We start from the raw sequence: 26,953 nt of genomic DNA, 5'->3' as shown, positions 1-26,953 counted from the left end.
ACTATTGAGTTTTGCCGCAGTTTTTAAGGGCTGGGAAAAGTGTTTTTTGTGGTTTACCAAAACATGAATAACACGAACTGTATGTGTTCTCTGTGTCAGCTGAAGCCTTTCCTGTTCTTCTGGCTTGTTCTTTAAGTCTATCTTTTATCTTTCTTCATTCCATTTGCTCCTATTCCTTAAAATTATTTTTATGAAACATCTTGATCATTAGGCTAGATGCAAGGAAGAGAAAAGCTCAGTCAGTGAAGACTGTGGGAAAGGGGGAAAGAAAAAAAAAGAGAAACCAAGGATATTCATTTTCATGTGAGCTTGTGGGATGACTCATGCCCCACCAATCTGACTGAATTCCTTTGTTTATGGTCAGTTCAGGCCTAGAGCAAAAAGCTTTTAAAAGAGTAGAAGAAATGGTAACCTGTTCAGTTTCTCTTGGAGCAGAAAGTCAGAGATTTCACTGTGCAGCAATGTCCTGCTGCTAACACGTGGTAAAAATATGTTCTCCAAGTTCTGTGGCTGGCTAACCTCTTTGAAGATACCAACTCACAACTCATCATCAGTCCTGTGTAAAAAACATAAGTTGCCTCCATTTCAAAGGCCTTTCTTTGAAGGCCTAGGAAGAGCTGGCCTTTGAGAACAAGTAAGTCTAAAAAATTTTCTCTTCCTGAAGGCTGTAAACAATGACTTTTCCTTTCCACCTATTCAGGCATTCTGAAAAAGCTGCATTGTAGGCTCCTAACAGCAGTTTTTCTGATCCTCAGTAACTTAATTTCCACCTTAAGCCTGTTTCTCAATGCCTCTTCCTTTCTCTCACCTCCTGTGCCAGCCCTCTTTACCTGCATCCTTCATTCCAGAACTCAAAGCAAACAATGGGACTGTTTTTGTTTGGTGACTGTGTTCTGTTTTGTTGTTTAAATATTAAGGAAGAAGCCACTTTGAATGAAGGTAGAGATTTGCAAAATTGGTTCTTGATTTGAGGAATTTCTAGAAGACTCAGTACAGTATAATGAAAGTGTGAAGTTCTCTGGAACAGAGATAGGGATTAGTGTAGTGGAAATGGAGAAATTAATATTCAGAGGAGGAAAAATGAATATAGGGAAATTTCCTTTGCATTTATTAAAAAACAACAACAACTATTTTCTACATTTTATGGTATAACTGACAAATAGCTTACTTCTACAGGAAATACAGTGTATTGTCCTGTCCAATAGCAGAGTAGGCTGTTGATCATAATAAACAATTGTGTGGTCTTTGCTAAGATGCTAATATTCTATTCAGCATTATTTTTGATTTCACATGATAATTGTCATCAGAATATTTCAGAAGTGATTGCCTTTTGCTTCTTATTTAAACATTAATTCCTGAGGAGTGTGTTTCTTCAGTTTTACTATTATGCTTCGCGATGAAAGAAGATGTTATTTAATTCTGTTTTGAAGAGATTCAGTGCAAATTAAGGATTTTGAGATTTTGAGATCAGAACAGTGCTGTTTACCCATGGATGTGGTTGAGGGGGAATGAGATACATCAGGTATAAACCTTAGGAACTTTGCCAAGTACTTTGTAGAAATCTATACTGAGAAATGAAAAGAGAACAGAAGTTAAAAAATTAATCAAAGTAGCATTTGGTATGAAGAACAGATCACTTTAAATATGCAGTGCCAATGAAGTCCTTTGGAAAAACCTCACCATAGAAATTCTAATGATGATACATACAACTGTGGGGGAAAAAAGAAAAAAAAGAAAAAGAAAAAAAAATTAAATGAATGAAATGAATTTGGGAAATGCTTAATGTTTATCTCTCTGTATATCTATTTAATTTTGGCAGTGACAGAAGTATGAGAACACACATGATGACAAGGGGATTTCCACTTAATTAGATGACTTTCACTTTTACACTGAAAACAGATATGCCCACTGAGAGGCAGTCTTGACACACACTCCAATTAGAATGCACAGAAGACTGATGTTTCTTCAAATTTGCCCACATGGGATTTTGTTGCTATATTCTGTAAGGACTTTCCTTACAGTTTACCTGTGGAGGGAATGAAGGGGATTCTTGTATCCCATTCTCTAAAATATTTTGAGTCAGTGCTCTGTCATGAGCAGTTAAATTAATATCTGCAAGATATTACAGATGATAAAAAAAAAATGTTGAGTAAAAATTGTGAGACTCTGGAGATAAATATGGATGGAATTTGGGTTCATGTTTTTGCAATTTTTCTAGATTAAATTAAAAATGAATTCTTTTTATATTATTATTATTATTATTATTATTTAACTGCGGTTTTACATGTGCATTTAAGTGTGGTAAGACATAAGAAATTCAATACAGTTTTTTCATATATTAATTCATGCTTTTTAATAAGAAGTGGTTGACATGTATTGGAGTAAAAAATAGTACTTACATTTTTCAATTACATTCCAAATTTCTTCTGAATAAGATTGTCACCTTTATTCCAATCAACATAGCAGAGAAGAATCTCCAGTTAAGGACATGTGTGTGTGTTGCTGTTCACAAAAGGTGAAGCTTGGCATAAGCTGTATACCTATTTTTGTATCCATTTGCCTTGTAAATTTTCATGGTGTACACTTTTATTTGATCAGATATGATCAAAAAGTACAGATATTTATGTCTCATGAGGATATGCTAAATTTCAGTGTGATTCATGGAATAATACCATTGTCACTGTAGCTTGCTGACAAAAAACAGCCTCTGGGATGAGATAATGTATTTTATTACATCAGCCATCACAGCTGGAGAAACCAGACAAGTCTTATAATGTGATTTTTTATTTTTATTTTTCCTGATGAAGTACTGATGAAGAGGTTCTGTTTCTCAGCTTCTGTATTTTATTTTTTATTTTTTTTCTAATTATCTGGTTCTCAGAAAGGTACTACTTTGCCAAATGGCCTTGCTACAATCTAAGTTGTGTTGGATGCCACTGACATAAAAGGGCAGCTTGATATTTCTGGAAAAATTCAGGAGAACTCAACCTGTTTGCCTAATACTTTTCCTTGAACTCCCATCCTACTGGCTATGCAATGCAAAAGATAAAGTGCATGAGCCTTATCTTTTCCAGTGACATTTAATTCTGAGAGATCTGAGAGAGCAAGGACATGCCTATGTAGTCCTTTTCTGGCAGAAACAAGTACAGACTTCAAATGGCACAGTCTGGATTCAGGCCAGAGCTGACAAAAATTGTTTAGCTGCAGTTGGAGTTGCTTTGTGTTTAAACTAGCATGGGACTCAGCATCTCAGCAAGACTTATGTGCTCAAGGACTAGAGATAGATAGTCCAACTGCATAGCTTTTTATCTAGTGCTAGCTCACATTCAGCTGAACTTGAAGCACAAGGCAGATGAAATCACATCTGTGTGCTTGCTATAGTAGAAATACTAGCTGATGTTGTGCAACACAGGTTAATTGCCAGGCATGGCAAGTCTGCCCTCACTGTGCCAAGGGGTGTGTGGACTATTTGTTAGCCTAACTCTTTGAGGTGAGAAGGTGCAGAGGGAGAGAGCAGGAAAGGACTTCTGCAGTTCCTTACTTAACAGAGGTTAACTAAGCAAATTAACATTTGTTTTGTTTTGTTTTGTTTTTCTTTGAAATGGCAAAATTCAGTTAAGGTTTTTTCAATTAGAATAATTGACTCTGTGAGCATATTAAGGAGAAGCATAAAAGCAGGCCAAATATGTGGCAGTGTGGTCATGACAGTGAATAAATTAATGTGCATAAGCTACTTATGCACTTTTGACCTAATGATGTTGATTAATTTAACACATGGGAGGGGTCTGAGGAGAGTATTTGCTATTATTATTATGGTTGAATATAGGAAGCAGTTGGTCACAGCAAAAACATCCATGTTTCTGCAGGAATAGGCAAAATGTTGTGTCCAAATACAGAAACAATCTCTAAAATGTGATTGGTTTAAGATGTGTGACTGTTTAACACAAACCTGCTCTGCGTTTGGTTTGTGTTGCAATAAAGATAAGGGCATGTTCCTAAAACAAGAGGCTACAGAAAAAGTGCCTTTGTTCACTTATTTAAAGTAAATGTGGTGACTAATTGCTTTAGAATTATCAGTTAAGTAAAGAAGGCGTTAGCCATCTTGTATATGCTACTCATACACAAAACCATTCTGTTTGGCTTTTTCTCCTTGCATGTTTGATTTAAGTGTATGTTCTTCAAAGCTGTTTTTCAGAACTATTTTCTGTCTTGGCTCTTTTGCCTGCAAAATTACCACACATCTCACATATGTGAGAAATGCTCATTGCTTGGGACCTACTGAATGTAAACAGTACTCAGTTTTACAGTCACAGAGCTGCAGAGGATCTGTAGTCACTTCAGTGGAGTAATGCAAACTGGGCTAAGCATCTGTCAGCTCACAAACAGCTCTTTTTAAAGAACTTATATCTTCAGCTGTTTGACTCTTTTCCTGTCAAGGGAAAACTGATTTCTTTGCTGCGAGTGATGGGAAGATTCTCAGTGTTTAAAACATACCCAGGAAAAAAACAACAAACAAGAAAACAAACAAAAACAGCAAACCAAAGATCTCATACTCTTAATGCTGTATCATTAGTGCTTTTGGAAGAGAATTTCTCGTTGTACTACATTACACAGTACACATCCTATAAAGTCCCAGCAGATTCCTGTAGCATGTTTTCTGACAGTCAGCTAGTGGTATATAGAATGCTCTGGATATCAGTTTTACTGCCGTGGGATTTTATTTTATTTTTTTTAATCATGCTAGATATTCAGGTAGTAGGGACACAAGCTTTCATTATTGTTCTGAAAGATACAGTAGAGGACATTGCATTTGAGCCTAAAAATTCCCTATCACTGTGACATTTCCCTGTTGTTTTGACTTCATGTCATGTATGATTTTTGTTGCCTTTGAATTTCTTCCTGTCTAAAAACAGTATTTGTACAAGGAAATGAATTTGAAATGTTTCTAGTTACTCTTCCTGTTTTTAATTTCATAGAGTTAGATAATTGACAAGGTTGGAAAATACCTCCAAGATCATCTAGTCCAAGCATCCACCTATGAGATATATTTCCCCACTAAGCCATGCCCCTTAGTACAACATCTGATTGGCTCCTGAACACCTCCAGGGTTGGTGATTCCACCTTCCCCCCAGGCAGCCTGATCCAGCACCTGGCCATTCTTTCAGAGAATAAATTTTTCATAATATCCAACCTGAGCCTTCCCTGTTGCAGCTTGAGGGCATCACCTCTTGTCTCCAGTTATGTGGGAGAAGAGGCTGATCCCCATGTCACAACAGCCTCCTTTCAGGTCTTTGTAGAGTGCAATAATGTCTCCCCTAAGCCTCTTCTCCAGGCTGAACAGTCCCAGTTCCCTCAGCCACTCATAAGATTTGTGCTTCAGACCCTTCACAAATTCATTGCCCTTCTCTGGACACACTCCAGGGCCTTCATGGCTTTCTTGTAGCAAGGGGAACAAAACTGAAGACAGTAGTCAAGGTGTGGCTCCATCAGAGCAGATTAATGGGGAGCGAACAGTGCCTACTCCTGCTGCCTTTGCTGTTTCTGATGCAAGCCAGGATCCCTCTAGCTTTCTTGGCCACCTGGGCACACTGCTGGCTCATGTTTAGCTGTGTGTCAGCCAACGGCCCAAGGCCCAGTTCCTCCACACAGCCTTCCAACCATGCTGCCTCAAGCCTGTAGAGTTGCCTTGGGTTGTGGACAAAATGCAGGACCTGGCGCTTGGTCAAATTTGATGCAAAGAAACTGAAGGTACCACCAAAACTGCTCTCTTATTAAAGTGGGCTTTGTTTGTCCTACAGTGCAGGTTCAGCATAACATGTAACTTGAAGTAATAAATGTAGTATTAATAAGAAGTTACCAGGGATTAGATCTTTAATCTTAAGCCTGAAGGATTTAGAATTAGTGGGCAAGAGCCATCAGCAGCTGTTGCCCCCTTCTGTGGTGATGCGTGAAGCTCTCTGAGCACAGCCATGCCATGAAGAATGAGTAAAGTCCCCACCACTGCTTTTGTGTGAGGGGAAATGCAGTCTCTGTCAGACACATAGGCTGATGCACTTCCTAATGGCATGAAGAGACCCATAACCAGAGCCTTTTCATGATAGCCAGCAATCAAAAAAGAGTGTTGAAGCTGTTCATATCTGGCGTAAGTAATGATCTCTGTCTAAGTGGTCTTATCTGCCTAGCAGGTTGGATTGAGACTGCTAAGAAAGCTGCTTGGGCCCTGTTCCTGTGCATGAATCCTTGCAATATAAGGACCATATCATCTGAAAATGGCTTATGACAGAAGCAGAGTCCAGAATCTGAATTTACATTTAAAATACATTCTTACAAATAGAGGAAAACATACTGTCAGCTTTATGTTGAAGCAATGGACTTTTTCCTCACTCTAGTGGGAGTTTGACTATTTCCTGCTAGTTTTTAACTGACTCATTTATAACCGTGTCAGGTTTGGAGATGTTCATGCTGAAACAGTAAATTCTGTATTTTTTTTTCAGATGCCTTTTTCCCCAGTAAATTTGCTAATGCGGTTGATCCAGGTTTGTTAGTTTGTCACACAACCCCTTGCAAACCAAGAACAACCTTTCTCTTTGGTCAATTATACCTTAATCCCAGCTTTTCTGGAAGAAAGATGAACATATCCTCTAATGCAGGATCTGTTCTGCATGTTCCCTGCTAAATTAGAGCTAAATCCTAAACTGCATTTGCACAGTGATTCCCAGGCCTTCCTGTTCATCACTTGGAGTTAAGGTACACCCACTTTTCTAACTGGTCACTTTTATCTGAGAAGTCATCAACTATTTTATTTTTCCTAGCAGGGGTTTCACACCCATTCTTGCATGCAGCCTGTTGCACAGCCACACAGCTGACATAAACAGCGTGGGAATAAACTAGTCAACAGATTATCCTGAAAATTAAGTACTAGTAAGTGAATTTCTATTCCTGCTTAAGTACTATAGATCTGAGATATGCTGGATACTTTATTAGCTTTTAGTCAGAGCTTGGTCATGAATTTGAAGTACTTTTGGACTAAGGAGTGCCATATAAAGTGACAAATGGAAAGGCAAGCCCAGTGACTTCTCTCAGGTTATCAGTCAATCCTGTGACCATTACACACATCAAAAATTAAAGCTACTAAAATAATAAAGAAATGTTGGAAAGAATCAGCTGGAGAAGTATTTGTAAATCAGAGAATTCAAGAATACGTATGCCTTTGTAGTTGCAGCATTTAAAAGTTATTAAAACTTGTTTTCTTCCTGTAGCTTCAAAAAATGTACAGTACTTAAAATTCAAATGTACCTAGATATGACGAGTCCAAAGCACTTGATAAGGGCTATAATAGCTGTTTTGGGACAGATAAAATACCTCTTTTCCTATAATTACTACACATGGAGACAAGAATTTTTATTAAATGTTTCACATGCGAAGTAGAAAGAATTGCATCTCACATTTTGTCCAGTTCTTATACCATACTGCATAAAAATATGCAGTATGTGCATTGATGGAAAACAAAACAGGCAAACATAATTTTAAAATGTAGAAAACAAATTTATAATTTATCTTGCTCTGAATAAAGAAAACCATTCTCAGTTTAAATTGATCCCAATGTTCCATGAATGTCCATCAGAATTTTGAACCTCGTGAGTGATAATATGTGAAAATGTGATCAAAGTGGTGCACAAAGCATTGAATATGCTTAAGTTTCATTCTCAGCATCCTCTGGTACAAGTTTAGTAAAATAATCTCTCATACTGTGAAGAATTAAGACTGGAATGTGGTAATAGCAGCTGATCAATGACATCATAGAAGTGTGCCCTCAGCTTCCTTCATTATTTCACAGTACATCCTGACCAAGAAACAGGGATTAAATTATATGGACCTACAAAGGCCAGGCTTGTGCACAGTTTTGTAGGTAAAATACAGGTCATATTTAGTTCATTTTCATTGTACACAAAAAGCTATGTGTACATTACTGCCTTAATAGAAGTCCCTCTTAAGACCATCATTTTAAAGTGTTTTATTTAACTTGGCTTTAATTTTGAGAAATTTTGCTAATTCTGGACTTTGACTGCTGTCTGCAAGTCTACTTAGGTTAGGCAAAGTAGTTAATTGGCGTTCAGCGTACTCACTGTACTGATATTTACATAGATCTCATATCTTGACATCAGGTTCCTTTTTGTTTCCAACACAAATGTGTCTGATTTAGCATTAATATTCACTGAACAAAGCTAAATCAGTAAGAAACTCTTAAAGCATTATATTCTCCAATTCTTACTAGAATTCCTAGTCACTAAATATCAAGTAAATATCAAGCAAAGTATGCATCAGAGTAAATTGTTCAGATTAGTATTCTGTGCAGATACTTTATTCCAGAATAACCAACAATTTATATTAGAAATCATTCTGCATGAAGAAAATCAGAGGGAGTGTTATTTTAGGAATAAGGGACTTTCTCTGCAGCTCATTTTCCCTTATTGCCAGAAACACTGATTGCGGGTTCTCTGTAGATGAGAATGTTCCCATGTCTGGTTTTGAAAAAGCAGTTAAATCCATACCTCTGAACAAAGTCTGTGGCACTGGGCATCAGCAACACAATTCTTAAATTCTATAAATACTTGAACCATGCTCTGGAATGCATTTTTACAATATTGTCTCAGTATTAAAAGCTGTACTGGGTACCTAATCTATGTTACTACTTTAAGGTTAGTCACAGTTCTAGGATCCTTATCTCTTTGGCATACCTCATGCATTTTTCTTGTTTGTCTGTTTTTAATCTAAGCTGCTCCTTAGAGTTCTAGTGACCTAATTCTTTCCTTAGCTTGTTTACAGACAAGGTGAGTCTGTACAGAACAGATAAATTACAAGTACTAGGAGATTATTTAATACTATTTAATACTTTGTGTCAGACATCCTTGTTATAGTTTTATTATAGTGTCTGAAAAATCCTATCTTCAAATCATTTTAAATCTTTTCTGTTTCTTATAGACTGTGCTACTTAGTAATTCACATCGGTTTTTGTGGATTCAAAAGTTAACCTATCCATTAACAACAAATACAAAGGTGTTATAATCTACTTCTACTGGGGAGGGAAGGTGTATGCTCTTCTTTTATGAAGCCTTGTGCAAAGAGAAAGCAGGCAGGTAAAGGAGTATCACAATGGATACTGCCAAAATGAATGTTCTGTAGGTCATATTTGAACCTTTGTTAGAAATCTGGATCAAAAGTTACCATAGAAATTTAAATAATGTCATTATTTCTTTAGCATCAAGGATTACGAATAATAAAAATATAGGGAATGAAATATTCTTCAACAAGGTATAAGAGTAAAAAAGAGGTTTGCATATAGAAAGCAAGATCTTCATGAGACTGTGGGATGTGCTTTTGTTTATTCATTGTAAGAACCATGCTAAGAAGTGTTAGTTCTTGCTGAAGAGCATTTCCTTCATTTTAAGTTTTTTTTTGTTGTTTTTTTTTTTTTTTTAACTTCGCATTCACTCTGTATTGGTAAAAAGCATAACCATTTTCCAGCAGCTGCCTTCTCCTGGAGTTTACATTTTTAGCATATCTGCTTTCTGAGCTGCTTATGCTGCTAATAGTTCTGTAAACATGGCTTAGATTACCCTTAACAGTTTAACTAAAAAGTCTTTGCTCACCATAGGTCATTTTAACTGAAGAAAAAAGGAAAAATCTCTCAAAATTATTTTCACACCCTTATATGGAGAAGAATCTTTAGATGGAGGTTTGCTACTGAAGAATAGTGAAGCTGGAATACTCTATGCCTGTGATTACATCTTCGCTATTCCTTTTTTAAGTTATATTTCTTGGTTGACTAGTCATATAGAGAAGCATAGAAGACCTCTGCTACTATGCATAAAATATTAACCAGGGGATTAGTCTGTTTGAATCTTGACCCTGATTTATGACGAAGATGCCCTACTCTATATTGCCATTAGCCTGGGAGGGAATGCATGGAGGAAATCTCCTGTAGACTTGCAGGCTGATAGCTGTGGTTTACTTCAGCCATGGTTATGACTTCAGATAATGACTCTAGAAAAATCCTGAAGGTGAGAGAGATACTTACACAAAGCACCAGTAGATGCTTTTCCCTTGCATTTATGTTATTTACCCAACATCACAGGTGTCTAAGCCTGAATAGAGCACTAAATTCAGCTTAGATCTAATAAAATATCCAACTGTCAAATTTGAGTGCACTTATTTCACTGATCTGAAGTTCAGGAAAAACTATATTCAGAAATGGAGTAAGTGAATGATCATATTAGTAACAGTTCTACCCCATCACGGAGTCACAGAACTGCAGAACTGTGGGGGCTAGAAGAGACCTCTAGAGATCATTGAGTGCAACCCACCTGCCAAAGCAGGTTCCCTAGACCAGGTTGTGCAGGTAGGCATCCAGGCCAGTCTTGAACATCTCCAGAGGAGGAGACATCACAGCCTTTCTGGGCACCCTGTTCTGGTGCTCCATCACCCTTACTGTGAAGAAGTTCTTGCATATGTTTGTGCAGAACTTAATATGCTTCAGTTTGCGGCCATTTCCCCTTGTCCTATTACTACACACCGCTGAAAAGAGTCTGGCTTCGACCCTTTGCCTCCCACACCTTAGATATTTACAGATATTGATCAGATCCCCTCTGAGTCTTGTTTTCTAAAGGCTGAACAGAGCCAGGTCACTCAGCTTTTCCTCATAAGAGTGGTGCTTCAGGCCCTTTATCATCTGTGCTCCGCTGTACTCTTTCCAGAAGAGATACACCACTTAGATATATAGATCTCACCTGAGAGGCTTCCAGAGACAATTAATTTGCTGTGGCAGATCTGCTTGAGGTCTAATCTGAGTTTCTAGACAGAAAATAGCAGGAGTCAAATCCCACCATAAAAAATGCACATCCTCAGAACAGCTTGTTTGGCACCTGCCAAATCAGCATGTTCATAGTGCCCTGAGCTGTGTCTGGGTACTTTAGACTGGAAAAGACTACAAATATGCCTTTTATGATTGTAAAAAGAGGCTTTCCCAGCTTGTGCTTGCATTATTTGGGCAGAACTGTTGTGTTGCTGAGGATCTTGAAGTGAGACTCAGGTGGAGTACTTTTATACTTTCCAAAGTATGGAAAGTAAGGACATCAGAGAGTGATCCCAGTGTGAAACCAACCGGCATCTTGCTAAGCTGGGGGAAGAGCATGAGTAACATATGATTGCTGATAGCTAATCACTTCATAAAATGGTTGCAGTTGCCAGCTCTTCTGCTGCCAGTTAAAGCATCTCATTTACAAAAGTGTTGTGGGTCAAGGTGCAGTAAATATACCATCATTATTACAAGATTTTTAATTTATTTTAGCTTTTCTTATTTCAAGGGACCAGTTTGCAGTGGTGTGTGGTAAACACACTATAAGCAGATAAGTCTTAAAACAAAACTGTCTCTAAAACATACGATGCAAATTACCTTTCAGATTCCAAAGTTTCTGTTCATATAGCACTTATGTATACTAAAACATAGGCTCAGGATAATGATGGAAGCCAAAAGAAATGAAACTGAATGCACATATTGGTTTTTTTTTGGTGGCAGTTGTATGGCGCCACTCTCCATATTATGTTAATTTCTGAAACAGTTTATTGACTAGTGAAATCAAGTAGTGTATGTGCAAATACACAAAGGAACTTAACTCCCTTGTTTTTGCATCATTAAAACTGAGTAAAAGATGAGGTGAAATGCTAGTTTTTAAACTTTTCTTTTGACCTAGTTAAGCACTGTGTTTTAAATCTTCTAAGTTGTATATATATAAATATATTTAATATCAGAAATATATATATGTATATGTGTGTGTGTGTGTGTGTGTGCGCTCTGAAACTTTCTGTGTGTTGTACTGTTACTTCTGTTACTTTTTCCAGGAAGTCTGAGTTAGAATTGTTGCTAGTGACCATAAGCCTCCAGAATTTTTGGTACATCCTTTGTTGGTATTTTTGTCTCAGCATTTAATATCAGAACACAAACACAGAAAGAACACTTGGCTCACATCAGTGTGGTCCTGACCTACCAAGCAGTAACAAAAAAATATGATTCATATGCACTATTATTAAGCAGTATCCTTGTGATCCTTGAGGGTACCCCTTTTTTACCCATATAAAGTAAATTCAAAGCAGAAGAGAACAGTTCAGTGAGGACACGGGAGTTTTAATGTGCTTATTTTCATATGTTATTGTTCACTGCAGTTAAGTCCAACAAAAGGAAAAGCACAGTCAATTCTGCAAGTGATAGTCCTATGAAATTGTGTTGGTAAAAGGACAGATAGCATGAGGCTGGGCTCTTTTGTTGTGTTCTTTTTAACAGAAAAGCATGCAGACAAATTGTACGATGAAGGAGATAATCTTGCCCTGACTGGAACAAAGAAATACATTTTTATTTGAAAAGGAATGAATAATGAAATAAATAGTTATAAATAGTTTCACTTCATGGGGAAAATGAAATGGCCGCTATTAGAATCATCTTCTGTAAGACATGCATGAAGACATTTATGTCTAGAAGATGACCTCTAAAGCTTTTGAGTTTGTTCTGTGAGACAGGAATTTGCATAGACAATAAAAGTGCAACATGAGTATACTGACATGTTCTTCAATTGGCAGCTTGGTTTCTCCTGATGGGAAAGGGTTTTTCTTGCTTTTTTTTTTTTTTTTTTTTTAACATCAGGAAGTCTGAGCAGAAATGCAGGAGGCAGGGGGGTGCTTCCTGCTTGGATGAGAAAGTGAAACTGCCTGGAGCTGGCAGATACAGCCAGATCTAGCTCCGGAGCTTGCTGTGTTCTGCTGCTTGTTTTTTTTTTTGGTTTTTTTTTTGTTTTTTGTTTTTATCTGCTTAGGTTACCCTTCTCCACAGCTTTTTGTTTAAGGACTTGCATAGCCCACAGCAATGTGCTACCTATTTAGAACTCCTAATGCAAGGGAATGTTTTTTACTCTTAGATTTGTACTCCCTGTATGAAAATGTTTTTAACAGTTCCTAACATTGTGACAAATGTTGATTTCACTTTACTGCTTTATTATTTAACTATTGCCCTTTATGTATTGAAACAACATAAAGTACAGTACTGTGAAGGAGTCTTGTCGGATATACGTCAGATATACCTATGTATTCATAAAATATTTATTGAACTATCAGGCAGAATATTAGGGCATCATCTTCAGATGGGCTGGTTCATGTTGGTAAATGTATTATCTGTGGACTTCAGCATAAATTATTTCTCTCCTCTTTATTGGGTGCTGCATATTTTCTGACCAGGAATAGATGATACACTATAATTTGCCACAAAAATCAAGGGAAAATCTCATTTAAATATAGAAATGAAGGTTTGTATTTCCAGTGAAGCATTCAGAATTCAATAATTTTACAGCATTTCTGTGGAACAGTTCTGAAGTGATGACACACTATTATAAAGTGCTTTCAAACAAGTTTAAAACAATTGGTGGAAGATGCAGTGCAGGCTGAGGTGTGGAAGAAAGAGGAAGTGCTGATACTTTGAATGTCTGTTTGGAGTTATTGGCCTTTGTCACTCCTGAAATGTTACATGCAGATAAATATATTTTCAAAGCCGCTCTTTTGTAGAGTTTATGAAAATATGAATCACTTGTTTTCAAAGGGTACCACTGCAAATGTGTGTAGTTCCTTGACACTTGAAAAAAGCATATATGAGAAATGAGGAATGCTGAAAATACTGAGAAGCTGTTAATGAATGTTTAGGTTTCTTCAGAGACCTTCACATCTCCTTCCCATGCATAATTCTGGATTTGCTTACATAGTGAAAGGATATTATATAATCCTATAAATAATTTGAGCTTTGTACATGTGATAATTGCCCCCAAACAAACACAATCACTGTGGTCTGACGTATACAGTTTAAATTTATAACTTTTATGGTTCAAACTAAAGATAAGGTTTCTTTCCATGTATCACATGCTGTGTCTTCATTTTAAAGTTCATCTTATGGTGGCATTTCAGCACAGTAAGCTGTAATTACTGCTCCTTTTTATTCAGCTTATTCATTCTTCCTACATATTTCTTCTTGTTTCAGCCAACTTACTTCCCAGCTGGCTGTTGTTTACCTGATAGGTATTAAATTGCTCCAGTGTTTACATCCTTCCCTTTTCCTTTTTATACAATATACAAAGGCAACTCTTACTTGGATCGATTACTTTCTGTGTAAATTTGTCTAACAAACAAAATATAGCACCACTGATTCCGATGGGCTTTAGAAAATGATTTCCTCACATCATCTATAGTTGACATAAGTGAACATGTTGTGAACATTTTTGTGATCACAGTGTATGACAGTAGTATAATCTTCAGTGAAATTTCTAACAAATTTTTTAGCTATGTAAATAAAGATAAATAACTTTAAATATCTGAAAAAAAAAAAAAAAGGGCAGTGAGGGAGAAATATGTAAACACATGAAGTATGATTCCATACTAGAAAAATGAAAATCTTGCCATGGATATTGACTCTGAAGATTTACATCAGAAATAAGACAGGGTGGTGGAAAAAAAAAAAAAAAAAAAAAAAAAGTGAATAATATGACGTGAAGGCTGTGGCTACTGAGAAAGGAGGACTGAAAGACTGAAGTGCATTACTGTGTTGGAACAAAAAGGTCCCTTTTCCTGATGTCAAAAATGCTAGAGTTAGACCCTGGAGGTCTAGCACCAAGTGCTTATAGCAAATCCTCCAAATCAGATTGCTATGGGACTGAAATGTAGTAGATTAAAAAAGGAGGAGTGATCTTGACTGTGGGTCCATTAATTTAGTCTCAGAAGAGCATGAAACATTAGGAAAAAAAAAAAATCTATCAAAAGACAGAGAAATAAAGGAAGAAAATAAGCCCACCCCTGTGTTTAAACTGAGATCATGCCTGACTACTCTGATAGTTTTCTTTGATAAGATTAACACAGTAAAATACTTGATGTGTCACATAATTAGTAAAATAATAATAGAAGAGGATTATTCCAATGAATGCAGGAAGAGACAGCAATGGGAAGAAGACAGCTGTGGGAGTAGTGAACAATGAGAAGTACTCCACTGATCCAAAGGCACCAGTCTTCAGAACAAAAAGCAGTGTGCCCAGACAAAATGTGCTGACAGCAACAGGTAGAGATGCACTGACATTGAACTGTGGAAGTGGGACAGTGTACAGAAAGACCTGAATAGCTCTGAAAGCTGAATCATGAAATACAGCTCCATCTGCAAGATTAAAGGGAAAAGGTCATAACTTGTAGGCTGTTAGAAAAATATTTATCCCTTGACAAGAAGTAGTCAGTTGGAAAAGAGAAGTAAAACCAGCTGTACCAGATGATAATGAGATAACAGTGGTGCTGCCATATATCAGAAATATTTTTGAGATAAACAGGGAGATAAGAAAATTGCTGGATGAGAATCTTGGACAGAACCAAAGCAGGATTCTTATAGAAGAGTGGAAACAAACTGATAGACAGGCTGCAAATACTTTCACATGAAGAACAGAACTTATGACAGTGCAACTGCATGGAGAAGGAAATGTTTAACCTAAGAGAGGTCTCCAGCAAAACAAGATATGAACTGACCACAAATGTGTGCAAGCTGGAAACCAGAAGGCTTAAAAATGAAAAAAAAAAAACCTACAGAAATGTACTTTTTAAATCATCTGGTATTATTCTATTTTATTTTGGTATTGGTGACTTAGGTTAACTGCTCAGGTGCTAATTTCATTGTATGTAGTTTCAGACTAAATATTTTCATGTTACTGAAGTATTCTTTTGTTCATTTACTGAGTAAATGACTGTCACAAAGGAAATCTGACAAAGATCTTTTGCACGAACTGCATTATTAACAAAAATGAGCAGACTGCTAAGTTAGCCATTTGTTATGCCTACTTAGATCAATTTGGGTCAAAAATGACAAGTTGCAGGAAGAAACATTATGTGTATAATCTCATAGAAGCAAATAGCATGCCACAACAAAATTTTGCGAAGGGACATTTACAAGTTTGTAATCTCTATAAGCAGAACTCTGAAAATTGATGTCAGGAAAATTATTTTTTGTTGTTGTTCCAAGAGGGAACAACTTATTCCAATGCATAGTACATCTTTCTCCTTTTAAGTAATAGACTCATCCCTACAAAAGATTGGCCCATTGCAATTAAAAATTAAGTGAAGTATCTTCTGCTCAAGATACAAATTAACAAGCACTATGAGAAAAATGTCTAGTTGGTTTTGGGGTTGTTTTTGTGTTGGTTTTTTTTTTGTTTTTTTTGTTTGTTTGTTTTTGCTTCTTTATCCTCTGTTTGTTTGGTTGGTTTTTTGTTGTCTGAAATCCTGTAATGATATTAATTACAAAGAATCCTTAGCTGAGTAGCTGTTTCAGCTGTATTGTTATCTTACCTCATTGACTTTGGTCATGCTTATGAGAAGAATGCTCATCTTGCAAAATTTTGGGCACTTGGCACTGTTTTGTTAGAAAATTGTTAACATAGCAAGATGCCTCTTATAAATATGTACAAAAAAATACTAAAACTATTTTTCTTGAAACACAGGAAAAAAACTTGCAGTGACAGTTTCTTTGCAGATACTAAACTCTTTCAGTCAGGGAGGTGCCAAAAACAAGTTCCCACAAATTTGTCAGTCTGCATTTCTCTTTCCATCCCTGCTTTGTCTTCAGTGTGCCAGTCTGTTCTTGGCATAAACACAAATCTTCAGAGAACAAAAGAGGATAAAGCCCCACCTCCTGCGTGTTGTACTCAGTTTGTTTTAAGTACATGCTTTTATTCAAAAGTTAGGAAAAGTCCTGCTGCCACAATTAGAGCTAGCTAGTGATACACATGTGCAAAAATTTATTTTGTTTATTCCTAGTGGATGATAAATACATTACAGTTGTGTTTAACCCACTCCCAGACAATGAGTCGTTTCACCAGTCAGCACTAGACAAACTGTATCCTGTTTTAAGCTGTTTATTGACTTCTTAATAACCAACTGTCTATGTTGCAGTGGTCAGACTCCATTTTCTACTGGAACACTCCTGAACTCCACAACAAATACTGAAAGTGCATTTGTTTTCTTTAGATCATGAAATCAATCTTACAATTGTTTTTACTCCAGCTGTTGCCTAGCTGCTCATCCATATTCTCCCATTTCATTCTTAGGTAACATTGTCTACGTGAGAGATACCTATCTGCTGTAGTATTTGTCAATATACATAGCCTGTCTTTATAAGGACATTTGGACAGTAAAGACACTGGGTGTGAGTTACCCAATACAATTTTTTGTCCAGGTGTATACCAGCTCTTCTGGTGCACTTCAACTTCTTTCTCCACCAATCTCCTGAAAACTTACACTCACTAACTCTGTTTTGAAGCAGCCTCCACAGCCTACAAATTGTACTACCAGCAAGTTAATGGGCTGTTTCTCAAAATACCAATAATCTTTGTAACAGAATGGAAAAATCACCACTTAATGCAAGCATTCAGTAGGCAAAGCAAACTTTTCTTTATGTGAACATTGTAAATCTTTAATGAAGTCTGCTTGTTGAATTATTTCCTCCGTTAAAAAAAGAAATAAATGAATCACAGAAGACAGTGCTAAATAATTCTGAGATGTGTTTCTGATTTAAATTGGTGGTGGAGTACCTCTACTCTTTACACAATGGATTGGCTGCTCATTCCACCAACATATTATCCTTTGACATTTGGCTTGTCTGTAGAAAATAATTTGTATCCTTTTTGTGAGTGTTAAATCCTTGCCTGCTGTTAGGCAGCAGTAAAAGTGCTTACTCTCTTTTGTCCAGTGTTACCATATTATTTGATGGGATATAATGTCTCTGCATTGGAAGTCAGGAAAATGCCTCTTGAGTTTACTTGTCAGGTGTTTTTCTTTTCTTTTCTTTTCTTTTCTTTTCTTTTCTTTTCTTTTCTTTTCTTTTCTTTTCTTTTCTTTTCTTTTCTTTTCTTTTCTTTTCTTTTCTTTTCTTTTCTTTTCTTTTCCTTTCCTTTCCTTTCCTTTCCTTTCCTTTCCTTTCCTTTCCTTTCCTTTCCTTTCCTTTCCTTTCCTTTCCTTTCCTTTCCTTTCCTTTCCTTTCCTTTCCTTTCCTTTCCTTTCCTTTCCTTTCCTTTCCTTTCCTTTCCTTTCCTTTCCTTTCCTTTCCTTTCCTTTCTTTTTTCTTTCTTTTTTCTTTTTTCATCTTAAGAGATCAGTAGGGGAGCTAATAGAAGTTCTAAAAGTTTCACATATGATCTTCTGAGATTGCACAGAATGTGTTGATGAGGTAGAAAAAATGCACTATAAAAGCTTCCAGTGAGACAGCTGCCCATATATTGGTGTGTTCCTTTTTACTGGACAGACTAGAAATGAACCATGTCTGAAAATTACAGCTTGAATAGCTCTTACACATTCCGGATTCAGACTCTGAAAAATCTCTGGGCCTTATCTTTTAACAGTTGCACAGTGTAGGAAGAATCAGACCTGTAAAGGTGTGAATTGGAGGAGATTGAAGCTCTTGTGTTCTGCCAACAATCAGCATTCTAATAGATGACAAGTAATAATAAAATAATAAAAACCCACCAAAACCACAGGAAAAAAAAAAAATTATGACACCGATAAATTATTATTCTTACCACCAATAAAATTTCTGGGTTTACAGAAGTCAGAAGATAGTTTCTAATTTTATGGAGGAAAACCCCTACCCTCAATTTGAAAGTTGATAGCTAATATTCTGTGGTAAGTAGTCTGGGGAACAATATTCAAGAATAAAAATTAAATTTCTCCATAATTTTCAGATATGGATGTAATGGATACTAGATTGTCTGAAAGAACTGTAAAGCTAGTTTCGTGGCTGACACTGCTAAAGATCATTTCTTTTGAATGAATAGTAAATGTGAATTTCCAAAGTATCTCTCAGTCTCTTGAACTGTAATTTAGCGTGTTACTTTGAAATTGCTTCTCACCTTTCCTAGCAACCCCCATCATTACTATTTTAAATCATTAAATTTGACTTCAATAACTATTTCTATTTTCCCTACAGATTTCATTTTTGGCCTCTGCTTACCTAAGCCAGCATCTCTCAGAGGAAAGCTGCTCTGCACTTGCATCTGTAACACATTACCTTTATCTCTGCCAGTTCAGCTGGATGCTTATTCAGGTTAGTCTCATAGTTGTTTTCCACCCCTTTCCAAAGCCTCTTTAAAATAACTGATACTGAGACTGTATTTATGTTGGTTGTGTTTATTTTGTGTGTGTGTAAGCGCTCATATGTTGGTAATCTAGTGCTACTACAGAAACATTATTTTTTTATTAATTCTAGAGTGTCAGAGGTCTAGTGGTAAATATTCAAACACTAAAAAGAATTTTTCCTCTAGTATCTATTAGAACTGCATAAGAGTTTCCATATCTCACTTTGTCCTATAGACATTATTGAGTAAAAACACTGAAGTACTAAGTTTCTAAGCATGTAATTGGTCTTTTGAGATAGTGTCTTGAAGTTAAACTACATTGTCTTTTTTGAAGTCACTAGCATTTTAGTAATTAGATTTGTGAAATACAGCAAGTATGCCATCATAAGTTTGCATTGCAATAAAGACCATATTCATTCATAGCGTCAGAATTTTTATGTAATATACTACTATACATGATGTAAAAACAAACTGAACTTCTGTGACCGTAAACAGTAAAATATGTAATAGAGAAGCAGCAGTTTTATTTTAGTCTAAATAGAAATCTGTGAGGTTGTTTGGAAAATATATTCTCATACCTTCTTTTAGAAGTGCATATTTAGCAATACTGAACGAATTATCCCATTTATATTTCTTTTACTTTGACAGGATTTCTCCATAGCTTTATACATGCAGCTACATACACTACCACACCAATTATCCAATAAGCAAGTGGTCAGACAAAGAAAGGAATTGTAAATTAAGAGCATATCTAAATGCAACTTTTTCTTCTAGTGATATTAATGTGGTATCTGACATTTTCCTGAGATTGCTGTCAGGCTGCATGCACTGAAAACCAGAAGAGCTTGTCTAATAGCTCCTGTGTGCTGTTGATCCTCACAGACAGTGTTTTTGAAGGAGATAAACAAATTAGTCTAAAACCATGCACAGCCTTAATGGAAGAGGTGAATGGGTGTTTTAGGTCCAGTTTAATGTGGTGTATACATTGCGATATAGTTGGAAGCATAATGTCAGTCAATTACATTACTTTTGCAACCATTCCTAAAAATGCAGCACTGTCCTTCATTTTTTTCATACTGTACAGAGATCTAGACTGCTCAGTCAATAGTGATGCTTGATATTCTTTTATTTATTTGGTGTTTCGTTTTCCTGAGTATATACAATTAGCCAAAATAAACATTATCTCTGGAAGCTGTTTATTTCTACTCACTCTATCAATACTGAAATTCTTTTTCATCTCCTGTATCTAGGTTGGCTTATGACTTTATCTTAGGCTGACTTACCTAATTTACTTTGCTACCTGTAGACCTTTTTTCTTTCTCACAGCTGCTCAGTTGCTTCATTTGTCAATCACTTCAGTTTTCTTGAATGTTTCCTATTTTCTACAAAGAAATTAATAATTTCAGATTAACAGTTTATTGGGATATCTCACATTCAGACTGTATTAAGTTGCAAATTATTCCCTTTTTAAATTTTTACTTCTGTAAACATTAATTGTTAATAATGACAAAAAAATTTGGATGGTTGTTAATATTTGGTCATTTTTACAGCTGTAGTTGAAACCTGATGTTATTTTTTGTTGGAGCAAACTTTGGTCAAGTTGAGAATTTATACGTGCCGTTTTGTTTGGCAGGCCTTCTTATTGCTATTAGTCATGAAGACTTTACACTGAAATTTGAGGTGACAATGAAGTTTCAGAGTGACAGTACCCTTTATAGCCTGTTCAGTGATGAGCTGAGAGGAGTAGCCAGGAGTAAAACTTGGATTGAAGGGGAATATCCACTTTTCTGGGTGCAGGTCTTCAGCTGTGAATCATTCCTGAAGTTTGAAACACTCAAAAGGAAAGAAACTGTCTGAAATGTAGATGAACCCAACTCTCAGAGACAATCTACTACTCTTGATGGAGAATAGGTCTTGAATTTCTCTCTCTCTCATGGCAGAACTAAATGAATTAACTTTCTATCTGGTCTTAATTTTTCTGGACTCTGTTTCTGCTGTTGGAGGTTATAAAAATGATCATATATTTCTTGGAGAAGGAACAGCTCCAGTTTTTCCTCTTCCATCTCTTTGCTTACCACAGTTCATGCCTGGTCAACAGACTCAGGTGAACAGATATTTATTTATTTGTTTGTTTGTTTGTTTATTTTTGTGGAGTGAAATCCTCAGCTGAACTAAGGGAAAAATTAGGATTCAATAACTTACTTTGGATACAGAGTTGAATCTTGTATATCCTTCTAATAATTGCATATTTCATCTTCACTTTGTTTTACACTAGATAAATAGTGCCTCAGCTACAGGGATGTGTACATACACAGGTCAGTCCTCTTCTACAAAACTGGAGGGAGGAATTTCCTTTGAATTACAGCACCTTTCTCAGTTACAATGCAATCCATATCATTAAGAATCTCACTCTGCCATCACTGTTATCCATTCTTCCGTAGTATTTCCACCCAAAGCAGTGAGGAAACAGTGCCAGAGCCCTAAGGAGTAACAGGATTATTTGCATGCTTAATTGGACCCCACACCACTATTAGCAAAATCTGTGGATACAGGAGCAAACCAAACTAATTTGGAAAATCTGGACATTGCAGCTTTATAAATGGCAGCTTTAATGCCTGGGATGCAAATGTTTGTTTTTCTTAGCATTGCATACCTAACACACGTTACATGATTTGGAAGGCAGCAGAATTAATAATATATGGGACTTACATACCTATGTCTGGGAAACAGTAAAAAAATATGTGAACAGATTCTGTGTTGCTCATGCACTCATTGCAGTCTGTGAGGCTGTATACATCAGTGCATACTCCTGATCACTGTAAACATATCTGCTAGTGCCATTCTGGATCAATGCACACAGAAGTAGGTCAGTGTTACAGTCAATTGTGAGCAGCATGCTCACAATAATAATGTTAGGAAATGAGATGTGCATAAATTAATATATTTATATATGTAAGTATCAAAAGGTGACTAAGCAGTACTTCCAGGAAGCTAATGTAATGTCTATAGGAAAACCCAGATGAAATAGTTGATCCAGCTTATGTACATGCATTTTTGTAGTCCAGATCAAATATACTCAATTGCTAGATTCTAGGACAACATCCTTGCCCTTTTTGTTCTAATCTGTGTAATTCCTGCATATTACTATTATAGTACTTCAAACTTAGATTTTATATATTTTAGTAATGATTGCAATAACAAAACACATAGCACAGTACTATAGTTCTTTTTCCATGTTTAGCTTTTTGTAAGCTTGCCTTCAATATCAGTATTTACACTATCTACATGCTGACAGAAATGCAGGAATGGGAAGGACCACAGAGACAGAAGGAAAGGACTGTCAGCAGAAGCAGAACAAAGGGCACATCAAATCATCCTTTCCACAAGCTTATCTGACGGTTTCCTTTGTATTGTATTGTCACGTTGGCTTTTATGAGTGGATTTCTGTAGATTGAAGAAATTTAATGTCATTACCCAATGTGTAAAGGATGAGGCTGAAATATCTGAAATATCTGCTTCATACTCATGCTGAAATTGAGCATTCTTACACATGTCCCATATAAAGGTGTGCATAAGTCTATATTTTTAAGTGCACTCTGTGCTTTTATCATGAGCACACACCAGGGATACCTCTGTATTCTGTAAATCTTCATGTGATAACCATTACTCAAGAAACATAAGTCTCTTCTTTTAGCATGTCCTAAGTTGTTAGAAAAATAGCTAAATTGCCAGAATGGAAATAAACTGTCTTTTGAGGAGAAAATGAAACTTGTATAGTCTTCGACTACTAATTCTGAAATGGAGAAAAATTAGGTTAAAAAGAAGACTTTTGTCCTGTTTTGATCCATTGCTAGACTGGAGTAAGTCAGCAGAGAGAGCAGCAGTTCTATAAGAAAACCAGAATGAATGGTCATGAATGGCACATGTGGATCCTTCTTTGTGGATTTAATGGCAACTTTAACTATTTGCTTAATAAATGTATTGCAGCCATTCATAAAACAAATAGAGGAAAATATTTTCCATCGGTCTAGGAAATAGTTCCCTTAAAGTATTTTTCAGCTGGTGTTTACCTGAAATCCACAAATATTGCTTAAAACAGATGAATTGATAAAGAAATTAAAAGTGTTCCATCCTCTGGCAGGTAATTGATTGCCTCATTAAAAAAGCAAAGAAGCTTTACTAAACTTCACATAGTCTCACTGGAGCGTTATTAGTCTTTGTAGGTGTTTTGTTTTCTACCTCAGAACAATAGATACTTGTGCACTTGTTCTTCCACTTGAGCAGCTGAGAAATGTGCTGTACATTTTATTCTTCTCTAGGACTGGCTATTGTTGCAGCATGGTAACAGGAAAGGAGTTCTTAAAATTAGTACAAATATTTGCATTTCACCGATTTAATTTCTGAAGGGGTTAAAGAAAACATATAATTATGAAGACAGAAGGTTCCCTGCACAGGAAATGGTGAAGTAACCACACTCCCTTACATCTTTACAGATGTACTGATGTTAAAGTCTTCTTTTATGACAGATGAGATAAGGTGATAGGTAAATATGACTAAATAAACACAGAACAAGGACATGAAGTACAGTTTCTTGGAAAGAAATCCCTGTTGCATGGTTGAGACTAATTTTCTCTGGATAGTCAGAAACAGTAGAACTAACAATCCCTGAGCATAACTGCATAAACAAGTTCAAGGATTTGCTACCTGGAAATGCCCAGAGTGAAGTGTGGCCTAGTCAGGACTATAGAAGCACGTTTCCTCATTTTTTTTTCCATGTTTCACTGCACAGCTGACATTCACTTAACCATTTCCTTTGAGAAGAAAGAATGTACATTGTAAGAAGATGTCTAATAAAATACTGAATCAGTTCTCAATCCCATGAAAAGGAGAGAAAATTTTAAGAGTACAACTAATAAGTGGGAAAAATATTTTCACCAACTGTGGATATTTTTCCCAAATTTTCATCTGTTAGGCATTTTCTTCTTGTGAAAGTCCAATAATGGAATTAATGGTTTTTCCAATTTTTTTTTTTAAGTTATATAGGAAAATTCTGAGTGTATAATAGGATTTTCCGATATTCTTTCAAGGATAACCAATTTGCCTTTGCTCACATAACACCAATCATCGAAGAAAAAAATAAGTTTCATAATAATGGCTGTATATTTAATATAATTGCCTGCACCAGACATAAAATGTCATTCTCTAAGGGAGTATTCGAAAATGTTTGCTGAACTTATGTTTTTTTTTTTTTGAAAGCATGTTGTTAGCAAATATAATGTTGTTTATGACTCATGAAAGTATTTTATATTGATGCTATCTAAATCACAGGAATTAAAACATATTAAAATATAACTTCTGAGATTTACTTAAACGATCCACAAACCAGTAATTTAGTATTTGTAAAAATTCAGTCTCCATACACTACCTGTTGGCTGAGGGGAATCCACAAAATTTCACAGATAATCACTTTGCAATTTTCTTGTCACTGAATATAGATTTCACACATCCTCGCAATAGACAGCTGCAAGTTAAGAATATAAATCAACATTATTATGTGAAATACCTCTGTATTGAGTAGAAAGGTATGAATATGATTGGGTAAGGATCACTGTGTGCCTGAAGATGTCTGTCTCTTATCCTTTGATTGTAAAGAGAATGTAAAGGTTGAAGCAGATATCCTCTAGATAGAAAAAGTCAAAAATAATCCTTTACTTATCTCAGCTATAAGGCTCTTCCTCACAGGAGAAGTACTACAGGTCCCTGATCAACTTCTTGGTCCTCTGTTGGGTTTATTCCATTATATCCAGGTCTCTCTTGCTCTGAGGTGCCCAGAACTGGAAGCAGCACTCCATATATAGCCATTTCTTTTTATCATTCTATTCCCTTCATACAACCTCCAAATTTCTATTATTGCTCAAGAAGAGTTTTCTTCCTCGGTTCAGTACTCTGTACAGATGGGTTAAGTATTTCCTGTCCAAGTATAAAGCAGCAACAAAGCTAAGTGGGCTATTCCTTTAGACACCAGGAGTTACTTCCAGGTAGAGAGCAGGTAGGAAGTCAGAAAAAGTTATCAAAAGTAATTAAAACTTGTAAGATTCCTCTAATGAAACTCCCACAATAGTCTTTCTCAAAAGTAGAATGAAACACCTCGGTCTTCACTGGTGGCCAGGATTCTAGTCTTTTTCACATCCCTAAGCCCTGCATCCCCAAACCTCTATGTGGGGACTAAGGAGGTAAATCCCTCACCACCGTAAGGGTAGAGCAAGTCTGAGAGTGCCTCCTTAGACACAAGTACACAAGGTACAAGTCGATGGGGCTAGATGGCGTGCATCCCAGGGTCCTAAAGGAGCTGGCTGGGGTGGTTGCCAAGCCACTCTCCATCATATTTGAGAAGTCGTGGCTGTCAGGTGAGGTCCAGGACAATTGGAGAAAGGGCCATGTCACTCCCATATACAAGAAGGGGAGCAGGGAGGACCCAGGGAACTACAGGCCGGTGAGTCTTACCTCCGTGCCTGGGAAGATTATGGAACAGATCCTCCTGGACAACATGCTCGATCACATAAAGAATGAGCATGTGATCCGAGACAGCCAGCATGGCTTCACCAGGGGAAGGTCATGCTTAACTAATCTTGTGGCCTTCTATGATGGAGTGATGGCATTGGTGGACGAAGGGTAGGCAACCAATGGCATTTACCTGGACCTGAGCAAGGCCTTTGACATGGTCCCCCACCACATCCTCATCTCCAAATTGGAGGGAAGTGGGTTTGATGGGTGGACAACTCAATGGATAAGCAATTGGTTGAAAGGCCGCAGACAGAGGGTGGTGGTCAATGGCTCTATGTCCAGGTGGAGGCCGGTTATGAGTGGTGTCCCTCAAGGGTCTGTCTTGGGACCGGTGCTCTTTAACATCTTTATTAATGACATCGATGAGGGAACTGAGTGCACCCTCAGCAAGTTTGCTGACGTCACCAAGCTGAGTGGTGCAGTCGATACTGTGGAAGGAAAGGATGCCATTCAGAAGGACTTTGACAGGCCGGAAAGCTGGGCTCGGGTGAACCTAATGAGGTTCAACACAGCAAAGTGCAAGGTTTTGCACTTGGGCTGGAAGAACCGCAGGCACCTGTACAGGCTGGGAGGAGTGGTCCTTTAGAGCAGCTCAGCAGAGAAGGACCTGGGGGTCCTGATGGATGAAAGACTCAACATGAACCAGCAGTGCGCTCTGGCAGCCCAGAAAGCAAATGGGATCCTGGGCTCCATCAGGAGAGGGGTGGTCAGCAGGGATAGGGAGGTGATCGTCCCTCTCAGCTCATGTGAGGCCCCATCTGGAGTACTGTGTCCAGGTGTGGAGCCCTCAGTACAAAAAAGACCTTGAGATTTTGGAAAGGGTCTAGAGGAGGGCCATGAAGATGATCAGGGGGCTGGAGCACCTCCCCTACGAGGACAGGCTGAGGGAGTTGGGCTTGTTCAGCCTGGAGAAGAGAAGGTTGCGGGGTGACCTCATTGCAGCCTTTCAATACCTGAAGGGAACTTACACCCAGGAGGGGAGTAAACTCTTTGAAAGGGCTGACAATAGCAGGACATGGGGAAATGGTTTTAAGTTGAAGGAGGGAAGATTTAGGTTGGATGTTAGGGGAAAGTTCTTTACTAGAAGAGTGGTTAGGTCCTGGAACAGGCTGCCCAGGGAGGTTGTGGATGCCCCGTCCTTGGAGGTGTTCAGGACCAGGTTGGACAGGGCCCTGGGCAACCTGATCTAGTAAAGGTGTATG

The 26,953-nt window shown here is 37.1% G+C and overlaps 1 protein-coding gene across 3 annotated transcripts in view; it reads left to right on the top strand.

Annotated features, from left to right (window-relative positions):
* ADGRV1 (adhesion G protein-coupled receptor V1) overlaps nt 1–26,953 on the top strand; it is a 235,322-nt gene that overhangs the window by 142,211 nt on the left and 66,158 nt on the right. For all 3 annotated transcript variants that reach the window (XR_014939100.1, XM_085527985.1, XM_085527984.1), the window contains one exon: nt 19,040–19,156. Coding sequence is in view for 2 of the 3 variants with exons in the window: in XM_085527985.1 (XP_085384111.1) it covers nt 19,040–19,156 (117 nt within the window). In the remaining variant the exon portion in view is untranslated. The remainder of the gene's footprint in view (nt 1–19,039; nt 19,157–26,953) is intronic.

Source organism: Coturnix japonica, chromosome Z, assembly GCF_054131305.1.
Source record: "Coturnix japonica strain WE chromosome Z, WE-NBRP24, whole genome shotgun sequence".
NCBI lineage: Eukaryota > Metazoa > Chordata > Aves > Galliformes > Phasianidae > Coturnix > Coturnix japonica.
The sequence above is the reverse complement of the archived record's forward strand: the minus strand, read 5'-3'. Positions and strand labels throughout refer to the sequence as shown.